The sequence below is a fragment of the Antechinus flavipes genome, chromosome 2 (genome assembly GCF_016432865.1).
Source record: "Antechinus flavipes isolate AdamAnt ecotype Samford, QLD, Australia chromosome 2, AdamAnt_v2, whole genome shotgun sequence".
In the NCBI taxonomy this organism is placed as follows: domain Eukaryota; kingdom Metazoa; phylum Chordata; class Mammalia; order Dasyuromorphia; family Dasyuridae; genus Antechinus; species Antechinus flavipes.
This window is the reverse complement of record NC_067399.1, coordinates 481745035-481771285: the sequence shown is the minus strand read 5'-3', so window position 1 is coordinate 481771285 and position 26251 is coordinate 481745035. Positions and strand designations below refer to the sequence as shown.

Sequence of the window (26251 nt, the reverse complement as noted above, 5' to 3'; positions counted from 1 at the left end):
TACTGTCCTCATTTATAGTCTACTATGTGGCCTTCTTAAATCACTATTAGTATGGTAGCTAATACAATACAGAAAAATTCAATTTTCTTCTCAGATATCCTGCTAGAGTAAGCATTTTTTTTTTTTTTTTTTGCCTAAGAGGAAAATTATTCCTTATTTATGGCAAAATGCTTTTTAAACAAAAAGCTAAGACAGGCTGGACACAGAAATAAAATTTATTATCTTAAAAGTCTCAGTATTTCATTTAAACTAAAAGATTCTATGATTCTAAAAACTGCAAAAACAATCAAAAGCATCAAATAGTATGAAAACCTATTTGTATAGCTTTAAAACGGGAACTTAATATATTATCTAAATACTAAGTTTCCTTAGACTCCTTTAAAAGAGAGCGCACATACTTCATGGGCAAATGGACAAATAACAAAATTAACTGTGTCAAGTTTATTTCCAATTCAGGAGCTAGCTCCCACAGCCTTAAATGTGACTTTTGTGCTACCTACCTTCTTTTAAATAACCTCTCCAAAATATGGAAACTCAGAATGGAGTTGAAAGGGTTTTTCTTGGCATCACATGTTTGGTACTGCCTAGGAAAAACAATCCCAAGTGTATTAAGGCAGTGTTTTTAGAATTCTTGCTCAAGAGCAAAAGCTCACTGGGGAAGAAAGAATCATGTTTGGTGGCAGGTGTTATCTGGAAACTGAAATTACTTCTTTTGTGCTTTTGTAGCATTTTCTAAGATTTTCCTTTTCCACTCTTCATAATCTTGTTTTAAATCTTCACTTTGCTGCGGCTTACGTGGAGACTCTGCTTCATCTTCTTTTTCTGTAAGGAAAATTTCAAGAGATTAAAAATTCTCAATCTTAGCAACTTGAAAGTTTGTCTCTATTTTAAGAAACTAGGACAGACAAAAAAATCCCAACCTAAGACTAAAAATAATCCTGAATTTCTAAGATTTAAGTTTTTCATATATATAAGCAACAAATTTAAATAGAAAGCTAAAAGTCTCATAGTTTTATTTATACACTCCAACTATTCTAAGAATTCTTCAAACTTTTCCATTGCTTATGGTGGGGACTACCTTTAAAAGAACTTTTCTAAAATGGCTAGCTGATAGATTTTTATACTAGATTTGATAACAGAATATTTAAATAATTGCTAGAATTTTAATACTCCCTTAAATTAATTTCATTTCACAATGACTTTTGTCATTGTGATCTTTACCTTCATCTTTCTTGGACTGTTCAATTATAATCTTCTGTCTTTTGGCTGGTGGAGAAGCTGAACTGCTAGATTCTCCTTTAAGAAAAATAAAAACATTATTGTTATTATTCTTTTTTTCCCTTCCCCACCTCCGGGTATGAAATCTTGAATCTAGTATGCTTAATTTCCAAACAATCTTACATTATATTTACATCATGAGATCTATGGATTCCATCTTTGTAAATGAGGGGAGAGACCGGATGAACTTTAAGGCTCTTTCTTGCTCTATCCTATGATCTTTCCTACTCAAATGCCATTGGTTTTATTGGAAGTGGGGAAGGGAAGCAAAGACATTTTGAGGTTTTTCTTTGGCTTGGTTTTCTCTTGTAAGACAATATGTCCCAGTTGACAGATAATTACTATAATAGTCTGACCTATGTGCATGAATGGAGCATATTATAGCATTTGTCTGGGGAACCAATCTATGTAACACAAGCTTTTGTAAACTATAAATGTGCAATTGTGGTAATCTGGCTTAAATTCACAGAAATATAAATTGCAGAACACTTACCCTTAACTTGCTGTTCAAACTTTTCCAATTGTTTACAGAGTCGATCAAAAACAGTTTTCTTTACACCAGATGTGGCCACTATTTTGTCTTTATTCACTTTTATCTTTAGGACCCTATAAAATAATTTATTTTCTTAAAATAATTAATGCCCTCTTCTTGTCACTTCCACAATAATAATACTAGACAATAATGATAGTTGACATCTCTTTAGCACTTTAACATAACAAGCCCACAAAAACATTTTATACAATCATTTGATTCTTAGAACAATTCTATTAAGGATAAGTATTTTTATATCCATTTGATTTATGATAACATGGAACCATTCATTACGTGTCAGAAGAAGGATTTGCACCTACATATCTGATAATTCAATCCAAAACATTTTCCATTATACTATAATTGTTCTTTGTTTCCCTTGCATTATTAGCGAGGGTTCTAAGTGTCTAAAAACTGTTTTTTTTTTTTTTTACCATTCAACCCGAATATAAAATTTTAGCCTTAAGAATGCTGTCCATCTTATGAATCTACTTATTCATTTAGTTAGTTTAGTTAGTAACAATGTGGAAAATACCCATTCTATATCAGAATTTCTGCTATAAGAGAAGAACACATGGGAAGACAAAAGAATGTCAGAATTGGCTATATTCATTTTCTTAAATTTTCAGCTATTTAAAATATAAAGAACTAACATTTTTGGCATACATATCCCATTATTTTCAGATGCTTGACTCACTTCATTTCATTGCTTACATTTACTATGTGGGACCAAAAGAATTTACAAAGTGAGGAACCCTTTCAAATCTTTCCTTGCTTATAAATCAGGGATCAGATTTTAACATTCATATGCAGATAGCCTAAGATATAAACACTGAACTTGTAAACATTCTTTACTAATGAAATGAATACTGTGTAGCTTTCTGAAAGGAGAGGAATTTGCTTGCTGTCACTACAGCTACAGCAAGGAGAAGGATATTATCAGTTAGAATTTGGAATGCATTTCTCTATATCATGTGCCCTAAAGAGTAACTAAGTCCCCAGGTTAAGTTCTTAAAATCCTAACTAATTCTTAATGATTCTTTAATTTTCAATTAAAAAAATACAGTAATATAAAGTATTATAGTTGTGAATATATAACATTTCTGTGTTCAACAGATCTGCAATCTATTAAATGGCATGAGAACTCCCTCCACTGGTGCAGACTGCAAATTACCCAAGCTTTCTTCTCATCATCTATAAAATTTCCCACAGGGATGGATTCAATGCATTGATGACCTTTCTTTGTCTTTTAATACTTGGTAGGAAACAGCACAATATATCTGTCTATCCATCATCCTTTCCCTACATGAATATATCTGACTCTTTTTTTCCAGCTGTACACGTTGCCAACCATGTCTTTTATGCCCATAAGTCATTGTTGGTAATAAACTACTGACTATTCCATACAATATGTACTCTTCATACATTTTCCCTTCCCCTTCTGTGTCACATGCAATTTGGATTTTTCTATGATTGTGTTACTTCATGATTTGTAGCCATATCACATTATGAGAAGAATAGTGGTGTTAAAAAAGATGGGCCTTTGTGGCAAGGAGCAATATGGCATCAATGGAAGCATTGTATAATTTCCCATCCTTCCTCTTACTCTTAATCAGTTTGGGGCCCAGCTCACTGTCCCTCTGCAAAATACATGAATGGATTTATCACCCAGTCTATGACATTTATTCTTTTTTTCAAACATGCTTTATTGAAGCCCTGAAGGAAAAAACAAAAAAAGCAAAAACCTGTCACTTCCCAATAATTCCCAATGTCTGCCTTTACCCCCTACCTCATCACAACAAAGAAGCACAGTAAGCAAAATAAATGATAATTGGTCATTTATGACAATGTATGCTTCATTCCACTGTCAGGTCACCTTTTAACTGTGAGAAAAAAAAGCATATCTCACTGTCATTTCTCTGACATTTTGAATGGTAAGTATAGTAATCAGAGTTCTCATATGTAACACATTCTTTTAAATGAATTTTTTTTTATTAAGAATGTGATCAACAAATATTAACACTTCAATATACAAAGTACAAACAGTATTTTATATGAATCTATCAACTTATTACTTTAGGTTTTTTTTTTTTAAAAAAATTATGTAAAAAAATTATGGTAGTAACAAAATCACCGTATTCTCTTATAATTTTCTTCTGTGTATTTTAAAACCTTTTTGTTGATGCTCTTTTCTTCCAATTATTTTTTGAATTTTGCTCATCATTCATTAATTTGCTACCATCAAAAGAAACACAGTCAAGCAAATTAACATATTGGTATGTCTCAAAATGTATGGATTATTTTGAACAGTTAGTCTTTTTAGTCTTCTAAAGTCATGGTTAATCACAGATTAATTCACTGATCAAATTTCCTAAAATCTCTAAAAGTTGTTTGCCTTGATGTTGTACTCACTGTTAAAATTGTTTTTTCAGTTCTCTTTATTCTATTCTGTAAATCAGTTCATATATATCTTCTTAGGTCTCTGAATTAGTTTTATTCGTCATTTCTTACAGTGCAATGATATTCCATTACACTTATATATAATTTATTCAACAATTTGGCATTTGATGGGTACTTATTTTGTTTTAAGTTCCTTATTACAACAAAAAATATTGCTATGAATATTTTGATATACAGCTATCCTTTTTTTCTGAATTTGAACTCTTTATGTGGGATATATGCCTTGAAGTGCTGACATTGCTGAGTCAAAGAATATGTATAGTACATATAGTTTAATGACTCTGAAGATATAAATCCAAATTGTTTCTCAGAATGTTTGGATAATGAGGGCAGCTAGGTGGTGCACTGGATAGAGCACCAACCCTGAAGTCAGGAGGCTCTGAGTTCAAATCTGCTCTCAGACACTTAACATGTCCTAAGTGTGTGATCCTGGGCAAGTCACTTAATCCCAACTGCCTCCGCAAACACACACACACACACACACACACACACACACACACACACACTACACACATATGGATAAATTCATAACTCTACTAACAATATATTAATGTTCCTTTACAACACATTTTTAAAAATTTGTTTTTCCTATATGAACTTCTAAATTAAAAGCCTTCTAATCAGAATTTTATTTGCAAATAAAAGCAAATCTATGGGTATCACCTGGATTCTGTGTAGGACATTAGGACGTTGTCTATGACTAACTTTGGCAGACACGATATCCTTACTTTATGCCTCACCTGAGATTGATATTCAGAATGTTACTGGACAAAGTTATGTCTGTGGTTGCATCCATGAAGGAAACTTGCATGATCTAAGATAAACATAGTTGCCACCATATGGGAGAGGATTTTTAAGGCTAAGTTTGCTTTACTGAATCAATACTTAAAATATATATGTATATATGTAAATAATTTAAAAAATATTGTTCCTTGAAACAATAAACACAAAGATTTTGTATCTTCTACATCATGAAGTAAATTATGATTATTAAGATGTCTAGAAAACAGCTTGTAAAAGTCTGTTCTATTGTCATGTTATACAAAAATACCTTAATATGTACATAGACTGCACTAAAAGATTTTGTTGAGAAAATAGGCAAACGGAACAAAAGATTCTGATCTCTTCTCAATTATCCTCCCCCCTCCCCTCCCCCTCGGTAATAATCCCATATATATTTCCATTCTTCTGGAAGTTCTTTTTTTGAGAGGGGTAATAAGATATTGGATTAGATGACCTCTGAGATGGTGAAAATCCATTCTCATGCCTTTAAAATTGTATCATCTTTTGCATGGATTTCTTTTTATGTATTTGGTTAAGTCAAACTGTTCTGACTTGAGTGCAATTTTTTACTTCTTTTATGGCACATTGGTTTCTGAGATAATATGGCTAAATGTAGTACTTGTACCATCACAACTGATAAGAACAGTTATATTACAGGCTAATGGGCTTTGGGAACTATCCTGGAAACTAACCACCAAATAAACATTATTTCTGTAAGAAAGTGTGTTCTGAGTTGCAAGTGACTTATAAACCTTGGAAACATAACTCCTTAACAAAATATATCCTTACCTGCATGCTGAAAATAGTGCAGCTGTTGTGAAAAGAGGCTTGGACAAATCTAGATCTACTTTCTGTATCTGGGGAAGGCTGGCTTCATACCTATGAAAAAGCAGTATTTATAGTATTCATTAGAAAAGTAGTCCAGATTCTAAAGTGATATATAGAATAAGCATGATTTCTAAGGTATAACATAACTAACATAACACTAACATCACTAAACACTTGTCAGTTTTAAGTGTACTAATTATTTTTATAGGCCAAAATCTTTGATAACAAAGCTAGATATTTTTTCAAATCAAAAATTTTAATTTGTGGAACACCAAGTTTGCAATCACATAATTCTTTATTCTTCATACCTCTGCAGTATCTGTGAAGCTATGTTTACTGCTTCCACGCAGTTAAACTGTACAGCTAAGTCTTTTATTCCAAGATTTGAATTCAGGCCCAGCAAACACTCAAAAGACTTAAGACAGCTTTGATACATCTTCTTGTTCAAACCAGAAAGTTTTACTAAGTAAGTCTTCCAAAAAGAAAACATGAACATGATTATGTCAATAAATGCAGAAAAAGCCCATTACAAAATATAACACATTTTTGTTAAAAACCAAACAATGTAAAGACATAGGACAAATTTAAAATATGATTAAAAGTATCTAAAAGCAAAAGCTAGCACTATCTGCAATGGGAAAACATTAACATTGTTCTCAATAAACATAAAAAAATGCACATTCCCTTTTCCCACAACTATCTGTCATAATTTTAGAAATGCCAGAATTTAGATAAGAGGAAGAAATTTTAATGCATGAACAAAAGCAAAGAAATATAATTATCCCAATTTGCTGATGGCATGATGGCTTATTTAGAAAATTCTACAAAGAAACTGTAGCAACAATAAAGTAGCAGGTTTCAAAAATAAATACAAAAACTAGTAACATTTCTACAAAGTAATAACAATCCAAAAGCAAATAATAGGGAATAGTTCTTAACATGTGCAGGAGGCAATCAAGAAAATTGAAATAAATTGGATGATACAAAATTGAAGAGTTTTTGCATAACCAAAACTAATATAACTATAATGACGAGGAAAAAAAAATATCAAATTTCTTTGGAAGACCAAGATATATAGGATATTAATAATAATATTTAAGAGCAAGAACCATTCCTCAATGGATAAGTAGTCAAAAGGTATGAACAGATTTCTGAAAAATTACAAACACTGGGCTATTGACTTTAATTGTTTTTGATTCTTCTTTATTCAGTTTGTTCTATTGATGGTATTTTCCTATTTTTACCTATAAGAAATATGGCTTATTAATGATTGATAAGAGATATGGGAATGAAAACAACACTAAGGGTTGTACACTGCACACCCAGCAGATTTGCAAAGAAGACAAAATAGTATAATCAGTATTGGAGGAGATTGTCAACAACACAATAATATGCTTTTGATGCAGTGTGTAAAGCAATTTTGAATTGTACTAAGGAAATGATTAAAATGTCCATATCTTTGCCCCAGTGATTCCATTTCTGGACACATACTTCAGAAAGTTAATGTCAAAAAAAATACCCCTACCTACACCAGCATTTTTATAAGCAAAGAATGAAAAAAAGTAGATACACATCGCTTGGCATATGGCTAAATAAATATTATACATAAATGTCATGGAATATTCTTGTGCTAAAAAAGAAATATGATGAATACAGAGAAGATGAATATAAAAGCAAAGCAAGCACAACTGGGAAATCACTATGATGACTACAATATAAACGGAGAGAAAGAAAACAAAACCATCAAAACAATTATTATGACCAAGCATAATATCAAAGAAGGCATGAGAAGACACCTATGCCCAATTTTTGGCAGACCCTCAGTATAGAGTATTGTGTATAATGTTAGATTTTTCTGATATGTTGGTTAGTTTGTTAATCCTTTTTTCTTTCTCTCATTCCTTTTTTTTTCAAAATAAGGGATTGCTTTGTTAGGAAAGGGATATAGTAGAAAATGTAAATGATGTGAAAACAAAAACTATAGATAAAATGTTATTTTTAAAAAGATGCCCATGCTGTTTTATACAAACATCCTATTATTAGGCATATGCCCAGAGGAAATTAAATTCAGAAAGAAAGACTAAAATATTATAGCAGTACCTTTTATGGTAACAAGAAACTGTTAAGAAAAGTTACATGAGGTATGGTTCATGAATGTATTAAATATTCCTGTACCATGAGAAATGAAAAATATAAAGACTCCTGAGAAGCAGCTGAAGATTTATAGGAATTTATGCAGAATAAAATAAGCAGATTCAGCTAAATAATGACTCTGATAATGTAAATAGAAAGAACACTACCAAAAAAAGGATGTTATATAATTTACAACCAAGCTTGACCTCAGAGATGAGAAAATTAAATTCTCTCTTTTCAAACATTTACTAAACACCAACAAACAAATGTGCAATGCACTTTGTTGGGCATTGGGGGAGAGAGAGAGAAATAAGACACAACCTCTGCTTCTACCGTATTGTATATTCTACTAAAAGCAGATAAGACATATCCAAATAACTATGGTTTATATAATTTATACACTTTGTGAATTTAAGAACGAGAGGCAAATAAGTGGAAAAGTCATTATACTGTGAAAGGGAGTCACTTACTCTGTCTAAAGGCCATTTCATATCGGTGGCAGCAAGGTCCAGACACATGATTGCATTACTTGTTTCTGTTGTATGAGCAGACAATCCAGTGCACTTTACTTGGGAAAGACGCAGATACTCTTCAGCTTTCCTATATTACAATATTGAAACTATAAATTATTTCCTGTGCAAACAGTAATGACTTTTTTCAATAATGGTGATAGAAGATTAAGTAAATAGATTTCACCATCATTCTACTCTGCCTACAATTCAAAAGAGTCCTTCAAAGTTGCTGTTATCAATATTTTCCTCATTTTCCCTAAGTGAATCACTGAAGCAGGAATATCTTCAGCACTATTGACAAATGATAATCCTCTCTTTTCCCTAAAAACTTCCAATGATAGGAAACCCTCCAACCCATTCCACTGTGGAACAGCTCTAATTATGAGGAAACATTTCTTTTTATCGGGTGAAAATCTGCCATTTGATATCTAGCATATAATACTTAGTTCTTTTCTCTAGGACCTAGAAGAACAAGCCAATTACTTTTTCACATGACAGACAATAAATATTTACAGGCAGCCATTTGATTTCCCTCATCTCTTTTCCAGTTTTAATTATTCCAGTCCCTTGACCTGCTCCCCATACAGCCTAGTCTCCATTTCCTTCACCATCTTAATGATGCATCTTCAACTTGGCAAATTAAAGAAATCAGTATTTCAGCTATGTTCTAATAGCACAATAAGCAGATCATTGCCCTCATTCTAGACACCCTTTTTAGAAGTAGCTTAAAATGTGGCAGCTTTTTTTGACTCCGGTATTACATTGTCACCAATGAAAAAAAACAATTACAATGATCAAGCACAGCACCAAAGAAGACAGGAGAAGGCACTTTCTCCTTTTTTGACAGAGGTCTGCACAGGGCAGTATAGACCACTATATATAATGTTAGACCTTTCTGGTCTGTTTTGCTGAAACCTTTTTTTCTTTCTTTTTTGCTGTTGCGGCTTTCTCTTCCTCTCCATCCTAGCTCTCTTCCTCTGAACAAAGTCCTTATATAGTGGCATAATAAATGAAGAACCAGAGGAGACCTTGGAGAATATGGGAGAGGAGGACTTGGATTCAAATTCCACCTCCTTCTAAGCATTATCTTGGCAAACAACCTCTCTAGGACTTAAGCTTCTTCATCTGTAAAAAAAAAGAAATTATAGGACCATACAGAGATGGCTCTTTCAGTTATAAATTATATGATCTAGACAAACCATCTCACGTTAGAGACCAAGAAACAGGCCAGGTAAATTTCTTTCAAGCTCTTAAAAAATTTCTTTTCTTTCCCCATAAGCCTCCCAAGTTACGAAATTCTTCCTCGAATCTGAATAATTAAGAACAATGAGATGTTGTCACTTAACCTCTCTGTATGATCCTAGGCAAATGCCCCAAACATTTCTTGAAGAATAGAAGTGATAAGACTTCCATAAAGGATTCCCACTAAAGATCCCGATACCACTTATTTTTCCTTTGGTTTGATTCTTCATGACCCTATTCGGGGTTTTCTCGGCAAAGATACTGGAGCGGTTTGCTATTTCCCTCTCCAGCTCATTTTTACTGCTGAGGAAACTGAGTCAAACAGAATTAAGTGACAATCTAGTAAGTGTCTTAAATTGAATATGAACTTGGGTCTTCCAGACTTCATGCTAAGTCCTCCACACCACTCAGCTGCATGTAATGATCACACAAATCCGGTTAAAAAGTAAAGTAATGACAGTTTCTCTTGATTATCATTGTATTCCTGCTCTCTCCCCCGGGGGCTTCTTTGAGGAATTGGGGGAACGCAGCTATTTCTCCACAGGGTGGCCCCGAAAAGCTGTTCTCGAAGCACCTCCTGTGTCCTGGGGGCCCGGCACCACCACTCACCTCAGGACAGCTGGGTCCGTGATACCCAGTCGAGGTCCGAAACGCGCAACGGGCCCGTGCTCCATGGCGCACAGATAACGGGGATAGAAAGCCTCCCGCGGGAAGGACGAAAGGCGCGCGCCAAGCGGCTCACCCACCAATGAGACCCTGGCCTGACCCCCTTGACACGATAGCATTGGATCCGAGAATAGGGCAGTTTTTCCGCACGAGCCAATCCGCGGTCTTCATCGGCGCCTGCGTTTCTTCCGGGACGGGTGTGTGGTGAGCCTCTATCCCACCTTTTCCGAGTCTTCCTTCCAGTCCAACGCTCCGTAGCCCTGTGCGAGTCAGATGATTCGCTGTCCCGGCAAGCGTCTCTTTACTTCCCCTTTATTCAGGTGCTTCCCTACGCCTCTCCTCCCAATGCACGCTATGGCCCCGCCCCCTAGTTCCCGGGAGAACGATTGGCTTTTGTTCCCGTCCTTTAGTGTTCCCGTCCGTCGTTTGGGCGATGAAAGCCAATGGGCGAAAGCGATCTTGGTTTCTGGGCATGGGCCAATGGAGGGGCGTTCTGAAGGGGTGGAGCGCGGGGAAGTGGAAAGGTGGGGCCTCGCGGGGCCGCAGAGTCACATGACGGCGCGGGGCTCGACGCGGGGCTGGTGCTGCTTGCCGCAGGCTCTGGGCAGTCGCCATGGTGAGTGTTGAGGGGGGCAGCGGGGACCCCTAGAACCAGTTCTTCTTTCCATTCCTCCCTTGCCTCTCACCTGCCGTGTCCAGCCTCTTGGGGCCAATGGGGCGGTGATGGGGTGGGCTGATACCTCCGGGGCTGGGCCGGCCTGGAGCCGGGGGCGGCCAAGCGAAGGCCGCAGGCGGGGCTGTGTCCAGTGAAGGAGGGGGCGTGGAATCCCAGGTTGCTGCGGCTCCCCAACGAGTGGTAAGCTGCTTGCTTGGCCTGGGACTGCGGCATCTAGGGAGCAGGAGCGGTGGACAGCCGAGAGGCCGGGGGCCGCTCCTGTCATCCCGCCGCTGCAGCCGTCCCGCTATCGGGAAGAGCCTACTACCCCACCGCCAGGCGAGGGCCGCGGAGCGTCCGCTGTCCTGCGGGCGAGGGGAAGCGCTGATTCCGCAAACAAACACGCTTGGCATGGGGCGGCCCCTTTGCTGACCATCCTCCAGCCCTCATCCGCCCTTTGTGCCCTGCACCATCTCGGCCGTCTTGACTTTGCTTTCTTTGAGTGGGGAATGAATATAAAAGGCTCAGTACCCTCCAGGGCCCTTGGATGGGCCAGACCCGTCACGTTCATCTGTCAGACCTGTCCTAATGTCAACCGAGAGCCCACCCCCTCATCGAAAATCGGTAATGGTCCTGTGTAAATGAGTTACGAGTACCTTGACAGTGTCTGGGTCACTTCGGATTTCATTTCTAGAAATGAAGGTCCTGTTTCCTTATTTTAACCTGAGCAACCATTCTCTAACTCGCCCCACCCCATATCTAAAATCTAATCAGATATATTTATATCTGAATAAAATGAAATTCAGGTCTTCTAATTGCTTGTGATTCCTTATTACCTTCTGAATTAGATTCAGACTACTCTACCAAGGCATTCAAAGCTTTTTATAACTCAAGACAGAGTTAGCCTTTCCAACCTTCTTTCCAGTTCCCTTTCATACACTCTTGCACTCCTTCCTCTGACCCCCACCTCCAAGCTGCTTGCTTCTCTTTGTCCTGCAACAAGCGCTGTGTTCTCAGAACTCCATTGCTTTGCTCAACCTGTTTGAGATGTCTGGAATGCCCTCAGTATCTGTACCTGTTGAATTTCACTCATTTCTTAAAGGAATTTAAGATTATCACCTTTTTCAAAAGGCTTTGCAGCACCATATTTTGGACTTTTTTAATGTGTCCTTATGTTCTGGTATCCTAGCTTTCTTTTAAATTAAAATCTCTATGAATAAGGTGGAACTTTGTACTACTATAATGCCTAGCATTATGCTGATGTACAAAAGTAGTTGCTTAATAAATGTTTTACTATTATTTGTGATCTCTTCATAAAACCAACTTATTCTACTTAGCTAACCTTAGTTACAGTAGCAAATCATGATAAAACTGGTGATAAGTAAATTTTAACTTGAAAAAAATTTTTTATTGATTATTATAAATCACTTCCCTGTCTTGGAGCTTGACTTGTTTTTTTGATTATGTTATATGAAAACATTTTTTAATGTTTGTTTTAGTTAAAATGACATAGTTATCTACCTTAGAAGAATTCAGTGCATCTGAAATTATGCTTTCCTCTAGTTGTTAATTTTATAAAAATTTCACCTGAAAGTAGAATTAAATTTGGCATGTTATTTACTCATATAACTGGTTGTTGTCATAGTTCAGTTCTGTCCAATTCTCTGTGGTCCCTTTTTGGAATTTTCTTGGCACAGATACTGGAATAGTTGCCATTTCCTTCTCCAGCTCATTTTATAGATGAGGAACTGAGACAAACAAGGTTAAGTGACTTGCCCAGGCTCACACAACAAGTGACTACCTGAGGCCAAATTTCAATTCATGAAGATTAGTCTTCCTGATTCCAGGTCCAAGGCTCTTTGCACTTTATTTTCCATCTACTATTTATGTTATCTTTTATGATAATAGTTGTTTGCCTGTTGTCTTCTCCTTTAGAATATGAATTCCTTGAGGACAGAGACTTTTTTTGGGGTCCTTTCTTTGTATCCCTTTGGCTTAGCGTGATGCCTGACATAAAGTAAATGCTTGTTGATTGTGCTGATAAGAAATTTTACTGATGCTTTTCAATTTCTGGTAGATTTTTATTGACATGACTTTTGGCAGACAAGTAGGGTAGCATAGGGAAAAGAACATTGATATGGAAGCCAGGAAGTCTTGGTTCTGGAACTTCTTCTTTGATCCTGTCACTAACCTGTCACTAATTTGACCTTTGAGAAAGCCCTTAATTTTTTTTGCTTCTCAGGCTTCTCATCTGTAAAATGAGATTAAAATAGATATTCTCTAATTTTTTTTTTCAGTATAAACTTTTTTTTGTGATTTTAATTTCTCAATTTTGGACTTATTTTGTAGGGCCCAGATTTTGTGGGAATAGTTTGTCAAAAAGTGCACACATCTATAACATCTGGATTAAAATTGTATTCTAAAAATACTGCTATAAAATGTTGCAGAAAAGCCTGTTCTTTATATCTAACATTTGTAAATATGGGAAAACAGATTTTGTCAGAATGAGGTATTTTTGTTTTGAGAATTTAATCCATTATTGCAAGTTGCTTACCCTCTGTATGCTTCGGGTAGTCCCTTAAGACCTAAGTAAGCCTAGCAATAACTATTGTTCTTTGTAACCTTTTTAGAGGCAATCAGTTTGTTTTGGGAAGTAAAATATAAGATTTTTATTGTATTAAATTTGTAAATATTTAGAGTGATAAGCACCTAAGAAATATCTGGAAAAACTTACCAACTGAAGGGCTAAGAAAAGGTTGAAAGAATGATAACTAAGAGGTACTTGGGAAATTATAAATTTTTTTTGCGGGACAAGATGTAAGAAACGTTTTCTTGGATTGTCAGTTTTGTACGCTGCTTGTGTGTATGTTTGTCATGGGCAATTGGTGCTAAATAACTTGCCCAGGATCATACAGGTACTAATTCAGATATTTGTAAAATATCTGAGATTTAAACTCAGGTCCTTCTGACTCAAGGGCTTTATCAAGCCCTGTGCCTAGCTGCCTCTGTGTGGCTGTTTTTCCCTCTCTAGTATCAATGGCATGATTTTTCTGTGCCATTAATAATACTATGATATTTGGTAAAGTCTTTATTTTGTATTTTATATATATGCCTTTTCAAATTAATTAGATATTAGTATTTTAGGAAGAGCTTCCATTAGAGAGTAGTATCTGAGGAACATTGTGTAGGGTATGTGTGTGTGGGCAATTGGTGTTGAATGACTTGCCCAGGGTCATACAGGTACTAACTCAAATATTTATGAAATATCTGAGATTTGAACTCAGATCCTTCTGACTCAAGGACTTTATCCACTGGGCTCACCTAGCTGCCTTTGTATGGCTGTTTTTTAATGTGTCATTTCCCCTCTCCCCCCAATATCAATGGCATGATTTTTCTGTGTCATTGATAATCCTATGGTATTTGGTAAAGTCTTTATTTTGTATCTTGTTTTATATATCTATCTGTCTCTCTATATAAATATATACATATGCCTTTTCAAATTAATTAGATATTAGTATTTCACGAAGATCTTCCATTAGAGAGTAGTATCTGAGGAACATTTAAAAAAATGTTTTTGGATTTTGTATTGAGAAAAGGACACAAGATTTATAATCTTTGTGAATACGATCTATGTTAAATTTCCTTTGGTTCTCATATACTGTTGTTTTACTTGTTTTTTATTTTGGGTAGTTGACATCAAAAGAGATTTTTTAAAGTTTTGAAAAAGATGACATGGTCTTGGTTACAACAAGAATTTCAGCTATAGCAAAATTTCACATTATAACAATTTCTGTTCAATAACTTTAATAATTGGTTATCTATATTCTACGCTACTTAAGTTATAATAGATTTGACTGGTGTAGAGAGTAGAAAATCCTACTTTCTTGTTCTCTTAAATACAATTGACTTATAGGTTAGCGCAAAGGATATCCTTCATGGGTATTCTTAAAATTATACTAAATTTCTTGAAATATATATGGCCACAGATCATCTGAGCATTAAGTGAAACATAAGACAGGAAGGCTAGCTAAAGGCATTTGTTGGGATTTTTTATAGATGGATGAGGTCCTCCAGATACTTTTGTTTGTAAATGGCATTGCTCTTATTATATTGACTCCTGCTATACAGAATTTCCTTGATGAAATCCAGTGTTATTGAAGAAATTGCCCTAGTAGTTTATTCATCTAGTAAAAGTCAAGCAGGTGAAAAATAGAATATCACAAAAATGAAATATAGTGAAATGCTAACAGGCCTTTTATTTTGTCAGCCTCTCAGTTATCTACAATTAAGGTAACATGCCTTGTTTGGTGATGTGTAAAGAATCTTATAACATTGAAAATTTTAATATTGATATTATCCTTTTCTGTTAAAAAACTATCTTTACAGAGTATTAGGATTCTAGTGACATTATGGCCTTTTTAAGTTAAGTGTAAAGAAATTTTACTGATTTTGTGGGTACAAGTGTCTAAAGGTAACAAAAATGCTATTTACAAGGGATTGTCTGAAAATGCAATGGAATTAAATTTCTGGCCCTTCCCAGCATTATTATGCTGCATTCTTTCTGTTTTGCCTCCTAAATAAGTCTGAGAGAAACTTTCTCCCTTCAGTGGATCAGAGTTGGAAGGAACCTCACAAGTCATTTAGTCCCTTTAGTCCACATACCTGACTAGTAAATATTGCCTTTGTTTGACCTCCTGGGAGACGAAAACCATTACCTCCTGTGTTAATCCATTTTACTTTTGAATATTAATAATTGTTAGGAAGCTTTCTGGTTGTTTTGTTTTAAAAATCACAATTGTGGATAATTTCCAGACTCAAAGTATAATTTTTAAATTGGCAATTTAACTTGCTAATGTTTTTCTTAAGGAAAAATTATAAACTGGCATAAAACCTAATAAAATCATCTGAAAAAAACTTTTAAAATGGTAATGTTATTTTACCCATGGATATTCTTTAGGCCACCAGAATCCAATGTTAAATTGGATTTTAGAATGCATATTTCCTTTATTGTGGCCTCAGAATCAGTAGTTTTGGTGGTCTTAGCTAATACACTTCATGTTCTTTTATGAACTATTGTCCTCTAAGTTTACTTTGAATATGTGTTTTATATCATTTGTTTTTTATAACATTTGAAATTTTGCTTTAAAACTTTTAAAATTACTTTTTAAATACGTATATATTTTTAATTTTAGCATTTTATGCTATGTGAAGACACACAGGCTGTATACATACTATTAGTTTGACCTTAAAGACTAGGTTATTATAAGTTAGAGATTAATGTTAATGTATTCATTTGTTGAAAGAAATGATAGTATCATAGAATGATAAATTTAGACTTTAAAAAGACCTTATTTAGTCCAATTCCCTAAATTTACAGATGAGAAAATTAAAGTTGGGAAGTAGTGACTTGCCCAGGATAATCCAGGAAAATGGTGGAGTTGAAATTATAATAAAGGACCTTTGCCTCCAAATTCAGGGTCCTTTATACCAGATCACATTACTGAATAATATCTGCCTTGTAGTTATATTTTTTCAATGTTGTAGTTCTGTATTATGTAGTCCTATATAGGATAGGAAATATATATAGCCCCTTTGTGCTTACTAAGTGATTTGCTCATAACATTTCTGGTGATAAGTAGTATGAGCATTATTTTCCTTAGTTTTACAGATGAGGAAATTGATGATCAGAGAAGCTGTGACTTGCTTATAATTAATAGCTTTTAAGTAGTGGAGTCAAGGACCTGAACTAAATTCTGGTGTTCTTTTTAATATAGTTATGTTTCTTTCTAATTGAAATGATATGGAGAGGATTTCCAGCATTAGTAATTAAAAGTAATTAGAGTTTTAAAATTATCAACATTTATTTAATATTGGAGGTACCATGGGATCAATTGAATCATATTATATAATATTTTAAAATCTTGTTTCCCAAATGTTTTTCTTCCCTCGTGTATTACTTAAGGAAAGAGATAGTACTTCCACAATTTAGTTACTGGATCCATGATTTCTCAGTTCAGAATAAACTTAGATGGGGGGAAAAAAAAAACCCTGGAATAAGGAGGAAATGATGCTATCTGCATTTTAAATTGGACAGCTCCTGAGGAAAGAATTGTTTTGGGAGAGTGGCTGTGCCCATGGTGATTTATAATGTATTGGCATAATGCAAGCATTCTGAAACCAGCAGCACATGCTTCTTTGAGAGCAGTCTGCTATTGGGATGTAGAGTCAGTTCTGGAAACAGAAGCATTTATTGTATATGTGACTGCCCTCTCTTGGCATCCTTAGGTCATTAGCCTAATATGTGAATATGGACATAGCTTTCTTTGTATTCAAGCAAAAAATCAGAGGTGGTTGGTTCTGGGAGGTAGAATGGGTCTTAAAGGAACCTAGATAAGATGCTGTGGCTAAAAACTATTGTGATATATATTTGGCAGGGAAAATGTGCTGATAAAATTTTCAACTGTTTTTCTTTTTTCAGCCTACAACACAACAGTCACCGCAGGATGAGCAGGAAAAGCTCCTAGATGAAGCTATTCAGGCAGTGAAGGTTCAATCATTCCAGATGAAACGATGCCTGGTAAGAATGATGTTGAAGAAACTTTTGTAACTTAATTGTATCTGGTGTAATGCTTATTACATTATTGTAATCTGTCATTAAAAACATGTTTTTTAAAAAATAAAATTTTGCTAACATGAACTTAGTTATTTTTTGATATGTAATAAAAAGAATTGCATTTTAATTCATGGTCTTATAGTTTTTAGAAGTGTATATTCATTAACAAGGTAGTAACAATGTTGCTATGTGTTTTTGTTTGTTGTGTGTTTTTAAGATATTTTATTGATAGTATTTTTAATTCTTTTGCACCATTATCTACCAATTTATCCTTTTCCCCCCATGTAATTAGTAAAAATAATTAAGCAAAATAAATCAATGTGCTAGCCAGTCTGGAAAAAATCTACTGCATTTCATATCTCTGTTCTGTCACTTTTATGCCCAAAGGCAAGAGCCAAAGACAGTTTGTATTTTAAATGTTCACTTTCAAAAAGCATCATGTAGAACAATTTAAACAGGTATGACACTATCTCTAGAAGGTTACAACTTGAAATAGTCATTGGTGATACGGGCAGATGGATACAGTTTAAGGAATTGTGGAATATACACATTCTTCACATTATATTGGTATTTGAAGAAAAAATGCAACCAATTTTAAATTTGGGGGTACTAATCTGTCTTTCCCAGTACTAAGTATTTTAGCTATTTATGAATTGTGTGGTATATTTTTTGTTGCTATTGAATACATTTAAAAGTCAATTTTATTCTTCCTTCAGTTATGTTTAAACAAATGAGTCAATGTTGTTGAGTTTGTTTGGGTTTTTAAACTACTTTAGCACCAAAAAAAGAAAAAAAAGAAACATTGATTCATTTGTATATGTCATAAGGTTTAGTATGTTATACTTCAGACCCTTTCTCCAACATTACTTCTGTTTGACTTCTGCTGTTATCCTTGTCTCCTTATAGATATTTAGAAAGAAGTCTTTTAATGGTTTATCTGTTGTTATTTTGTTGTTGTCATCTTTTGTTGCTACATTCAATTACCTTTCATATATTTTTGTCTTGGGATGTTTGAGAAACAAAGAATTTCTTTAGGTCTGGTTTTCTCTCTATGACTGCTTTGGATGTCTACTTCCTTCCCTCTCTTTCTCCGCCCCTCCCTCTCCCCCCAATCTTTTTTAATTTATGGATAAGTTCAGATTTGGAGGAAGGTCACAGTGGGCTACATCTTGAGCTCATTTTTTAATTTCATTCCCTCTTGTGTTTTCTGGTAGGTGCAGATTATATAGTTAGAAATTCCTTTCCTTTGTACTTGCAGATCTGGGTGTTTGCAGAATTTATTGTTTTTCTTTTTTTTTTTTCCAGTGGAATTGTTAAATTTTACCACTGTGTATTGAACTTTTTTTCTGCAGATACACTTGTATATTCCTTTATTGGCACTTGTTTGTGTGTGTGTGTGTGTGTGTGTGTGTGTGTGTATGTGTGTATGTGTGTGTGTGTGTGTGTGTGTGTGTCTTACATTATGGTATATAGATTTTTTGACTTGTTTTCTTCTGTTGTCTCTACATATCCTGTCTCAATATGTTTTGCTTGAGTAAAGAGAATACTTTCTTTTAATGTTATTATGCTTTATTTCTTTTTTTCCAAATTATCCTTAATTTCTATGTATTCATATTCCTATTCAGTTGTTCTCTCCTTTGTTTCTTTGGTGAGATTTTCGACCATTAGACTATAGGCTAGCTCCTTGACAGCAGGAAGTATTTTTAGGGAGTTGGGGTGAATGGTAGGAGAGCTTTCTTTGAGCACTTGGAGCAGTGACTGGCATATAGTAGGTTCTTAATAAAATACTTATTGACATGACTATAGGGTAAATAGCTTTGCATTGAGTAGACTTAATTCTATAAAAATTGGGGGTAGGGAATGAGAACATATGCCATAGTTTCCCTCCCCTATTAGAGTTTGCCAAAATTGGCAGGGTTTGCTATATATGGCTTGAAAAATTCCATTCCATAAACATTTATTATGTACCTACATCCAAAACCATATATTTAGGTACTGGGTATACAAAGACAACTATGCTAACTAAAGTCTTTGCTCTAATGGGATGAGATGGACAGGGGGAATGTGAGAAGATATCTATCCATATTTATACATGCTTATGTATATATGTATATAAAATACATATACCCATATATACCAATGATTGGGAAATAAGGGAGGGCATGATAACTACAAATGAGAGGCCACAGTGTGCATGATAAATCTGATGTGAGAAAAGATGACTAACAGTATGAGCAAATGCATAGTAATGAGAGAAAGCAAGTGCACGAGTTCCAGTTGTAGAACCAAGATGACAGTGAAACCAGGAAGCTGTTGGAGTTTTCCCAGTTTCCCTCAAATACTTCATGAAACTAAGCCTCTGAACAGAGTCTGATGGAATGAAATCACTCTCCAACTCAAGATAGATTGGAAGGACTCCAAGAAAGATTAGTTTCACTGGGGTGAAAGGCAGTATTCAGCCTAACTCAGATAGTGTATGGGAAAGCCAGTAAGAGATTAAGACTCCAGTGAGAGGGTCTTAATCATAGCAGCTTAGCTGCAGTGCATACCAGTGGGGCATCCTCCAGTCTCTGCACAGAAGGCAAAAATTGTCAGCTTGAGAAACCAAGTTGTTGGCTGGAGAGAGAAGGTAGAGCTACCCTCTGCTGTGAGCAAGACACCAAACACAAGGAGCCCTGTGATCAAAGTCAAGCCTCAGAGAGGCACAAGAAGCTTGGCATAGTGCTCCCTGGACCCTAGGAGCAGAACTCAACCTTAAAAGTCAAAAATGGGAAAAAAGAAAGAAAATGAGCAAGAAATAGAAAAGAATCTTAACCATAGAAAGCCACTGTGTTGACATGGAAAACCAAAACATTAGCTCAGACAAAAACAAAATGTCCACATCTCAAATGATGACGTGAATTGGTCTCAAGTCCAAAGAGGCTTGTTGAAAATGCTCAAAAAAAAAAAAAAAAAAAAGACTTTAAAAGGCATATTAGAGAAATAGAAGAAAAGTTGGGGAAAGAAATGAGGTATGCAAGAGAGAGTCAATAGTGTGGAAAAGGAAAACAATTTCTTAAAAAATACACATGGTTAAATGCAAAAAAAAAAAAAAATCCACTAAACCAATTCTTTAAAAAAAAAAAAAAACAATTGGCCAAATGTTAAAAAAAAAAAAAAAATCCACTGAAGAAAACAACACCTAGAAAAATGGAATTAATCAGATGGAAAAAGAGATACAAAAGCTAACTGAAAAAAATATATATTAAAAATTAGAATGGGATAAATGGAAGCTAATGACTCTATAAGAATCAAGAATTAGTCAGACAAACTAAAAAGAATGAAAAATGGAAGAAAATTTAAATTCCTCATTGAAAAAACAGCTGACCTGGAAAATAGATTCAGGAGAGACAATTTAAAAATTCTTGGTCTAACCAGGATGATTTCAGAGAGGTCTAGAGAGAGCTTTATGAATTGAAGCTAAGTGAAATAAGCAGAACCAGGAGATCATCATACACGGCAACAAGAAGACTATATATAATGATCAGTTCTGATGGATGTGGCTCTCTTCAACAATGAGATAACTCAAACCAGTGCCACTTGTTCAGTGATGAAGAGAGCCATGTATATCCAGAGAGAGGACTGTGGGAACTGAGTGTGGACCACAACATAGCATTCTCACTCTCTCTGTTGTTGTTTGCTTGTATTTTGTTTTCTTTCTCAGTTTTTTTCTTCTTGATCTGATTTTTCTTGTGCAGCAAGATAACTGTATAAATATATATACATATATTGGAGTTAGCATATATTTTAATATATTTAACATGTATTGGACTATCTGCCAGCTAGGAGAGTGGGTGGGTTAGGGTTCCAACAGAGAGGGATGAGAATTGTCTGAAGTTTAATCTCTTTAGTTTTGGCTCAAAGAGGGGATAGCATTCACTCATTTGAGTATAAAAATTTATTTATCCTATAAAGAAGTAGGAGGAGAAAGGAAGAAAAAAGGGAGGGGCTGGATAGAAGGAAGGATAGAAACTTCAGGAGAAAAAGGAATGAGAAAAGAGGAGGGCTGATTGAAGGGAGAGCAGATTGAGAGTGGGATGGATTAGAAACTACTAAAGAGGGACTGGGTGGAAAAAGAGAACAAAAGTACATATAGGAGAGAAAACAGGATGGAGGGAAATACACAGCTGGTAATCATAACTGTGAATGCGAATAGGATGAACTCTCCCATAAAGCAGAAGTAAAGAGCAGAGTGGATTAAAAACCAGAATCCCACAATATATTGTTTACAAGATGAGAGATGGCAGGACAAAAACATGAGTCGGAGCATAAGATCTGTGGCTCTCTTCAACAATGAGATAACTCAAACCAGTGCCACTTGTTCAGTGATGAAGAGAGCCATGTATATCCAGAGAGAGGACTGTGGGAACTGAGTGTGGACCACAACATAGCATTCTCACTCTCTCTGTTGTTGTTTGCTTGTATTTTGTTTTCTTTCTCAGTTTTTTTCTTCTTGATCTGATTTTTCTTGTGCAGCAAGATAACTGTATAAATATATATACATATATTGGAGTTAGCATATATTTTAATATATTTAACATGTATTGGACTATCTGCCAGCTAGGAGAGTGGGTGGGTTAGGGTTCCAACAGAGAGGGATGAGAATTGTCTGAAGTTTAATCTCTTTAGTTTTGGCTCAAAGAGGGGATAGCATTCACTCATTTGAGTATAAAAATTTATTTATCCTATAAGGAAGTAGGAGGAGAAAGGAAGAAAAAAGGGAGGGGCTGGATAGAAGGAAGGATAGAAACTTCAGGAGAAAAAGGAATGAGAAAAGAGGAGGGCTGATTGAAGGGAGAGCAGATTTAGAGTGGGATGGATTAGAAACTACTAAAGAGGGACTGGGTGGAAAAAGAGAACAAAAGTACATATAGGAGAGAAAACAGGATGGAGGGAAATACACAGCTGGTAATCATAACTGTGAATGCGAATAGGATGAACTCTCCCATAAAGCAGAAGTAAAGAGCAGAGTGGATTAAAAACCAGAATCCCACAATATATTGTTTACAAGATGAGAGATGGCAGGACAAAAACATGAGTCGGAGCATAAGATCAGTTTGAATGAAAAGATAATATGTGAAGGTGAAGTTATAGAGATAAATTTATATGGTAGGTTGAAAATGTTCTAGTATAATTCAAGAATTTATATTTTATTTGTTAAGCAGTAGAGAACCACTGAAGATTTGAACATAAGAGTGACTTGATCTCATTGGTGTGTTGTTATTTGTCCTTTGTTCTCGAAGGGGACCATTGACTTTATGAGGATGATGTTTTGTGCATGAATTGGATTTTGGATACCAGTATAAATGGATGACCATGACAGATGGAAACAGATGGAGGCAGAAAGGCTTATTTGGAGACTAATAAAGTTAATCATGGTCAAGAAAAGATGAGGGCCCAAAGTAGAATGTGTAGTTATAGAAATAGTGTAGTGTAGAGAAGAGAAGCCAGATACAAGAAATATGACAGAAGTAGAAACAGCAGGACTTGAGAATAAATGTGATAATTGGTGAGTGAGAGAAAGGGAACAATCAATGCTGACTCTGAGGTTATGGTCCTGACTTTATCAAGAGAAGTAGCAAAGGTAAAAGGAGATATAGAGATTTTTGGGGGTTTTTGGAGGGAAAGATGAATTTGCTTAAGATATCAGTCTTTAGATAGAAATTTAGGTAGAAATACTTATCAGTCAGATGGTTGGAAGCATAGAGCTGGTACACTGATGATATATTAGGGGTAGAAATAAAGGAATAATTAAAGACATGGGAATGAAGGTATAGTATATCTAGATGACACAGAGGGTAAGAGCACAAGACTTAGACTCGGGAAAACTTGAATTCATATTCTGCTTCAAGACATTTATTAACTGTGTAAACTTGGGCAAGTAATTTAATACCTCAGCCTCAGTTTCTTCATCTGTAAATTGGGGGTAATAATATAATTTCACAGGGTTGTTATGAGGACTAAATAAGATAAGAAGTGTGCTTTGCAAGTATTATATAAATGATTGTTATTCTGAACAAATTGATCAGGTCCATGGAAAGAAATAATAGGGAAGGATAGAGGAGAATAAGAATTAAGCCTTGGAAAATAGTCTTTTTAAAAAGTTGGGTGGAAATGAGCCAGCAAAGGAGGCAGAATGTGTAGTCAAAGAAAGTCAAAGCACCATGAGAATGTATTAGAGTCTGAAATAGAAGAGAACATAAAGTTGCAGGGTTATGATCAAATGCTGCAGAGAGGTCAAGAATGAGGAAAGTCATTTAGTGACTTTGGAAGAAGCTGTTTTCATTTGAATTGTGGGACAGAAGCTAAATTGCAAGGGATTGGAGAATGGGTTATGAGGAAGTAGAAGCAACAGGTAAATATGACTGAAGAAGAAATATAATGGCTCACTTTTTAAATTCACTTTTAAAAAATATTTATTGATGCTTTTGTTTTCTTTTGTTAGTCATTTTCCAGTATATCTTCCTCCCCTATTGTAATAAAGAAAATCAGTGAAGTCAACCTAAATAGTAGTCTGACTATATTTATCTGTAAATGCCATTTAAAATCTTAATTTTCTCTTTATACTTAATATATCCTTAGTCTTTTCTTTTGCCTCTCTCCAGAGAGAGAGGGGTATTCTTCATCATTTGTTTTCTGCAATCACTTTAAGGCTTTGAGTAAAATTTGAGTAAAATTTTTATTTACATTGTTTTATTTTTAAAATTTTTTTATTTATGTTTCTTAAATTTATATATTATATATAATATATTCATATATATTTATATTTTCATTTATTTATTTTTTGTGAAGTTTTTAATTATATCTCTAATTTCATTCCAAGATATTTGATATTTATCATTCTGCTTTCCTCCCTCCTCACCACATTTTAGTGTTTCTATTTTCCCCAGTTTTATGTAAAACAATTTTTTTACATTTGTTTTTAAAATTTTGAGTTCTGGATTCTCTCTCCTTCTCTTCTCCCCTCCTCCCCCCCCCCCCCAATTAAAAAGGCATATGTGAAATTATGCAAAACATTTCCATAAAAGTCTTGTTGCAAGTGAAAACAGATTTCTTGATTTTTTTGGGGGGAGGGGAAATAAAGTTTTTTTTTTTTTTTAAGCCTATATTTAGACACAATCAATTCTTTTTCTGGATATGGAAAGCATTTTTTGTCTTAAGTCTCTCAGAGTAGTATTAGATGTTGTATTGCTGAGAATATCAAAAATCATTCAAAGGTGATCATCCCACAACTTTGCTATTACTGTGTACACAGTACATTTCACTTTACTTGAGAGTTTATGGAAGACTTTACAGGTTATTCTGGTAGCATTCTGTTCATTATTTTTTATAGAACAATAACATTCCATCCTAATCACATACCAAAATTTATTCAGCTGTTCCTCAGTTGATGGGCATCCTTTCAATTTCCAATTCTCTGCCCTGAAAAAAGAGCTGATATAAATATTTTTGTACATATATACATTCTTTACCCTTTTTTTGGGGGGGGGGTTCCTGCCTAGTAGTGGTATTGTTAGGTCAAAGTATATGCATAATGTTATAGTTTTGGGGGGATAATTAATATCTTTTAATCATTTATCATTTGGCACTTATTATTTTTTGTAAAATAAAGTTGACTCAATTTCATGTAGGGAACTTGTGAAATTTGGCCTTTATCAGAGAAATTTGCTTCAGAATTTTTTTCATAATTACTATTGCTAACTGTATTTTCCTCCTTTATTCTGTTTTCTTTCCTTTCACCTTGTCCCTCCTTGTGTTTTGCTTCTGACAAGCCCCTCCCCCAGTATGCCCTCTTTTCTGTCACCCTTGCTTCATTCTCATATTCTCTTTCGCTCCTTTTTTCCTATAGGGTAAGATAGATTTCTATATCCATATTGTGTGTGTGTGTGTGTTGTTACCTCTTTCAGCCAATTCTGATGAGAATAAAATTCACTCACTCACCCTTTTTTCTTCTTCTCCTCCATTGTAAAAGCTTTTTCTTGCATCTTTTATGGCAGATAATTTACACCATTCCACCTTTCTCTTTACTTTTCTACCAGTATATTTCTCCTTTATCCCTTAATTTTTTTTATATTATCTCTTCATATTCAACTCATACCTGTACCCTCTGCTTATACATACATACTCCTTCTAATTGTTCTTATGAGTTACAAATATAACCTTCTCATATAGGAATATAAATAGATGAACCTTGTTATGTTCCTTATGATTTCCATTTCCTGTTTACTTTTTAATGCTTCTCCTGAATGCTGTTTTTGAAAATCAAATTCTCTATTCAGCTCAGGTCTTTTTATCCCAAATGGTTACAAGTCTATTTCATTGAATGTTCACCTTTTCCCCTGAAGGATTATATCAGTTTTGCTGGATAAGTTATTCTTGCTTGTAATTCTAGCTCCATTGCTCTCTGGAATATTATATTCTAGTCCCTCCAATACTTTAATGTAAAAGCTGCTAAATATTGTGTTATTCTGAGAGTGGCTCCACTATTCTTGAATTATTTCTTTATGAGT

At 34.8% G+C, this 26251-nt stretch overlaps 2 protein-coding genes across 3 annotated transcripts in view; one reads left to right on the top strand and one right to left on the bottom strand.

The window, feature by feature from the left end:
* Positions 1-197: 197 nt before the first annotated feature.
* ORC6 (origin recognition complex subunit 6) lies at positions 198-10760 on the bottom strand. Its single transcript, XM_051979786.1, has 7 exons — positions 10378-10760; positions 8485-8614; positions 6190-6353; positions 5843-5932; positions 1772-1884; positions 1222-1296; positions 198-822 (listed from the first exon to the last, which is right to left on the bottom strand). Exons 1-7 carry the CDS (start codon positions 10551-10553, stop codon positions 704-706), a joined length of 867 nt encoding a protein of 288 aa, XP_051835746.1. The 5' UTR covers positions 10554-10760; the 3' UTR covers positions 198-703.
* A 205-nt stretch (positions 10761-10965) lies between these two features.
* The window catches only part of VPS35 (VPS35 retromer complex component), a 35849-nt gene continuing 20563 nt past the window's right edge, over positions 10966-26251 (top strand). The window contains exons 1-2 of one of the 2 annotated variants that reach the window (XM_051979784.1): positions 10966-11050; positions 17568-17666. In XM_051979784.1, the coding sequence (XP_051835744.1) occupies positions 11048-11050; positions 17568-17666 (102 nt within the window). In that variant the 5' untranslated portion in view covers positions 10966-11047. Of the gene's footprint in view, positions 11051-11502; positions 11714-17567; positions 17667-26251 lie in introns of those variants that run through there. The other variant, XM_051979783.1, reaches the window with a different exon arrangement.

Coding starts and splice junctions, on each gene's coding strand:
- ORC6 (XM_051979786.1), bottom strand. CDS start 10,553: ATGCTATCGTGTCAAGGGGGTCAGGCCAGGGTCTCATTGGTGGGTGAG. Junction 8,615..10,377: donor ACGGACCCAGCTGTCCTGAG/GTGAGTGGTGGT, acceptor ATTGTAATATAG/GAAAGCTGAAGAGTATCTGC. Junction 823..1,221: donor ACAGTCCAAGAAAGATGAAG/GTAAAGATCACA, acceptor TTTTCCTTACAG/AAAAAGAAGATGAAGCAGAG.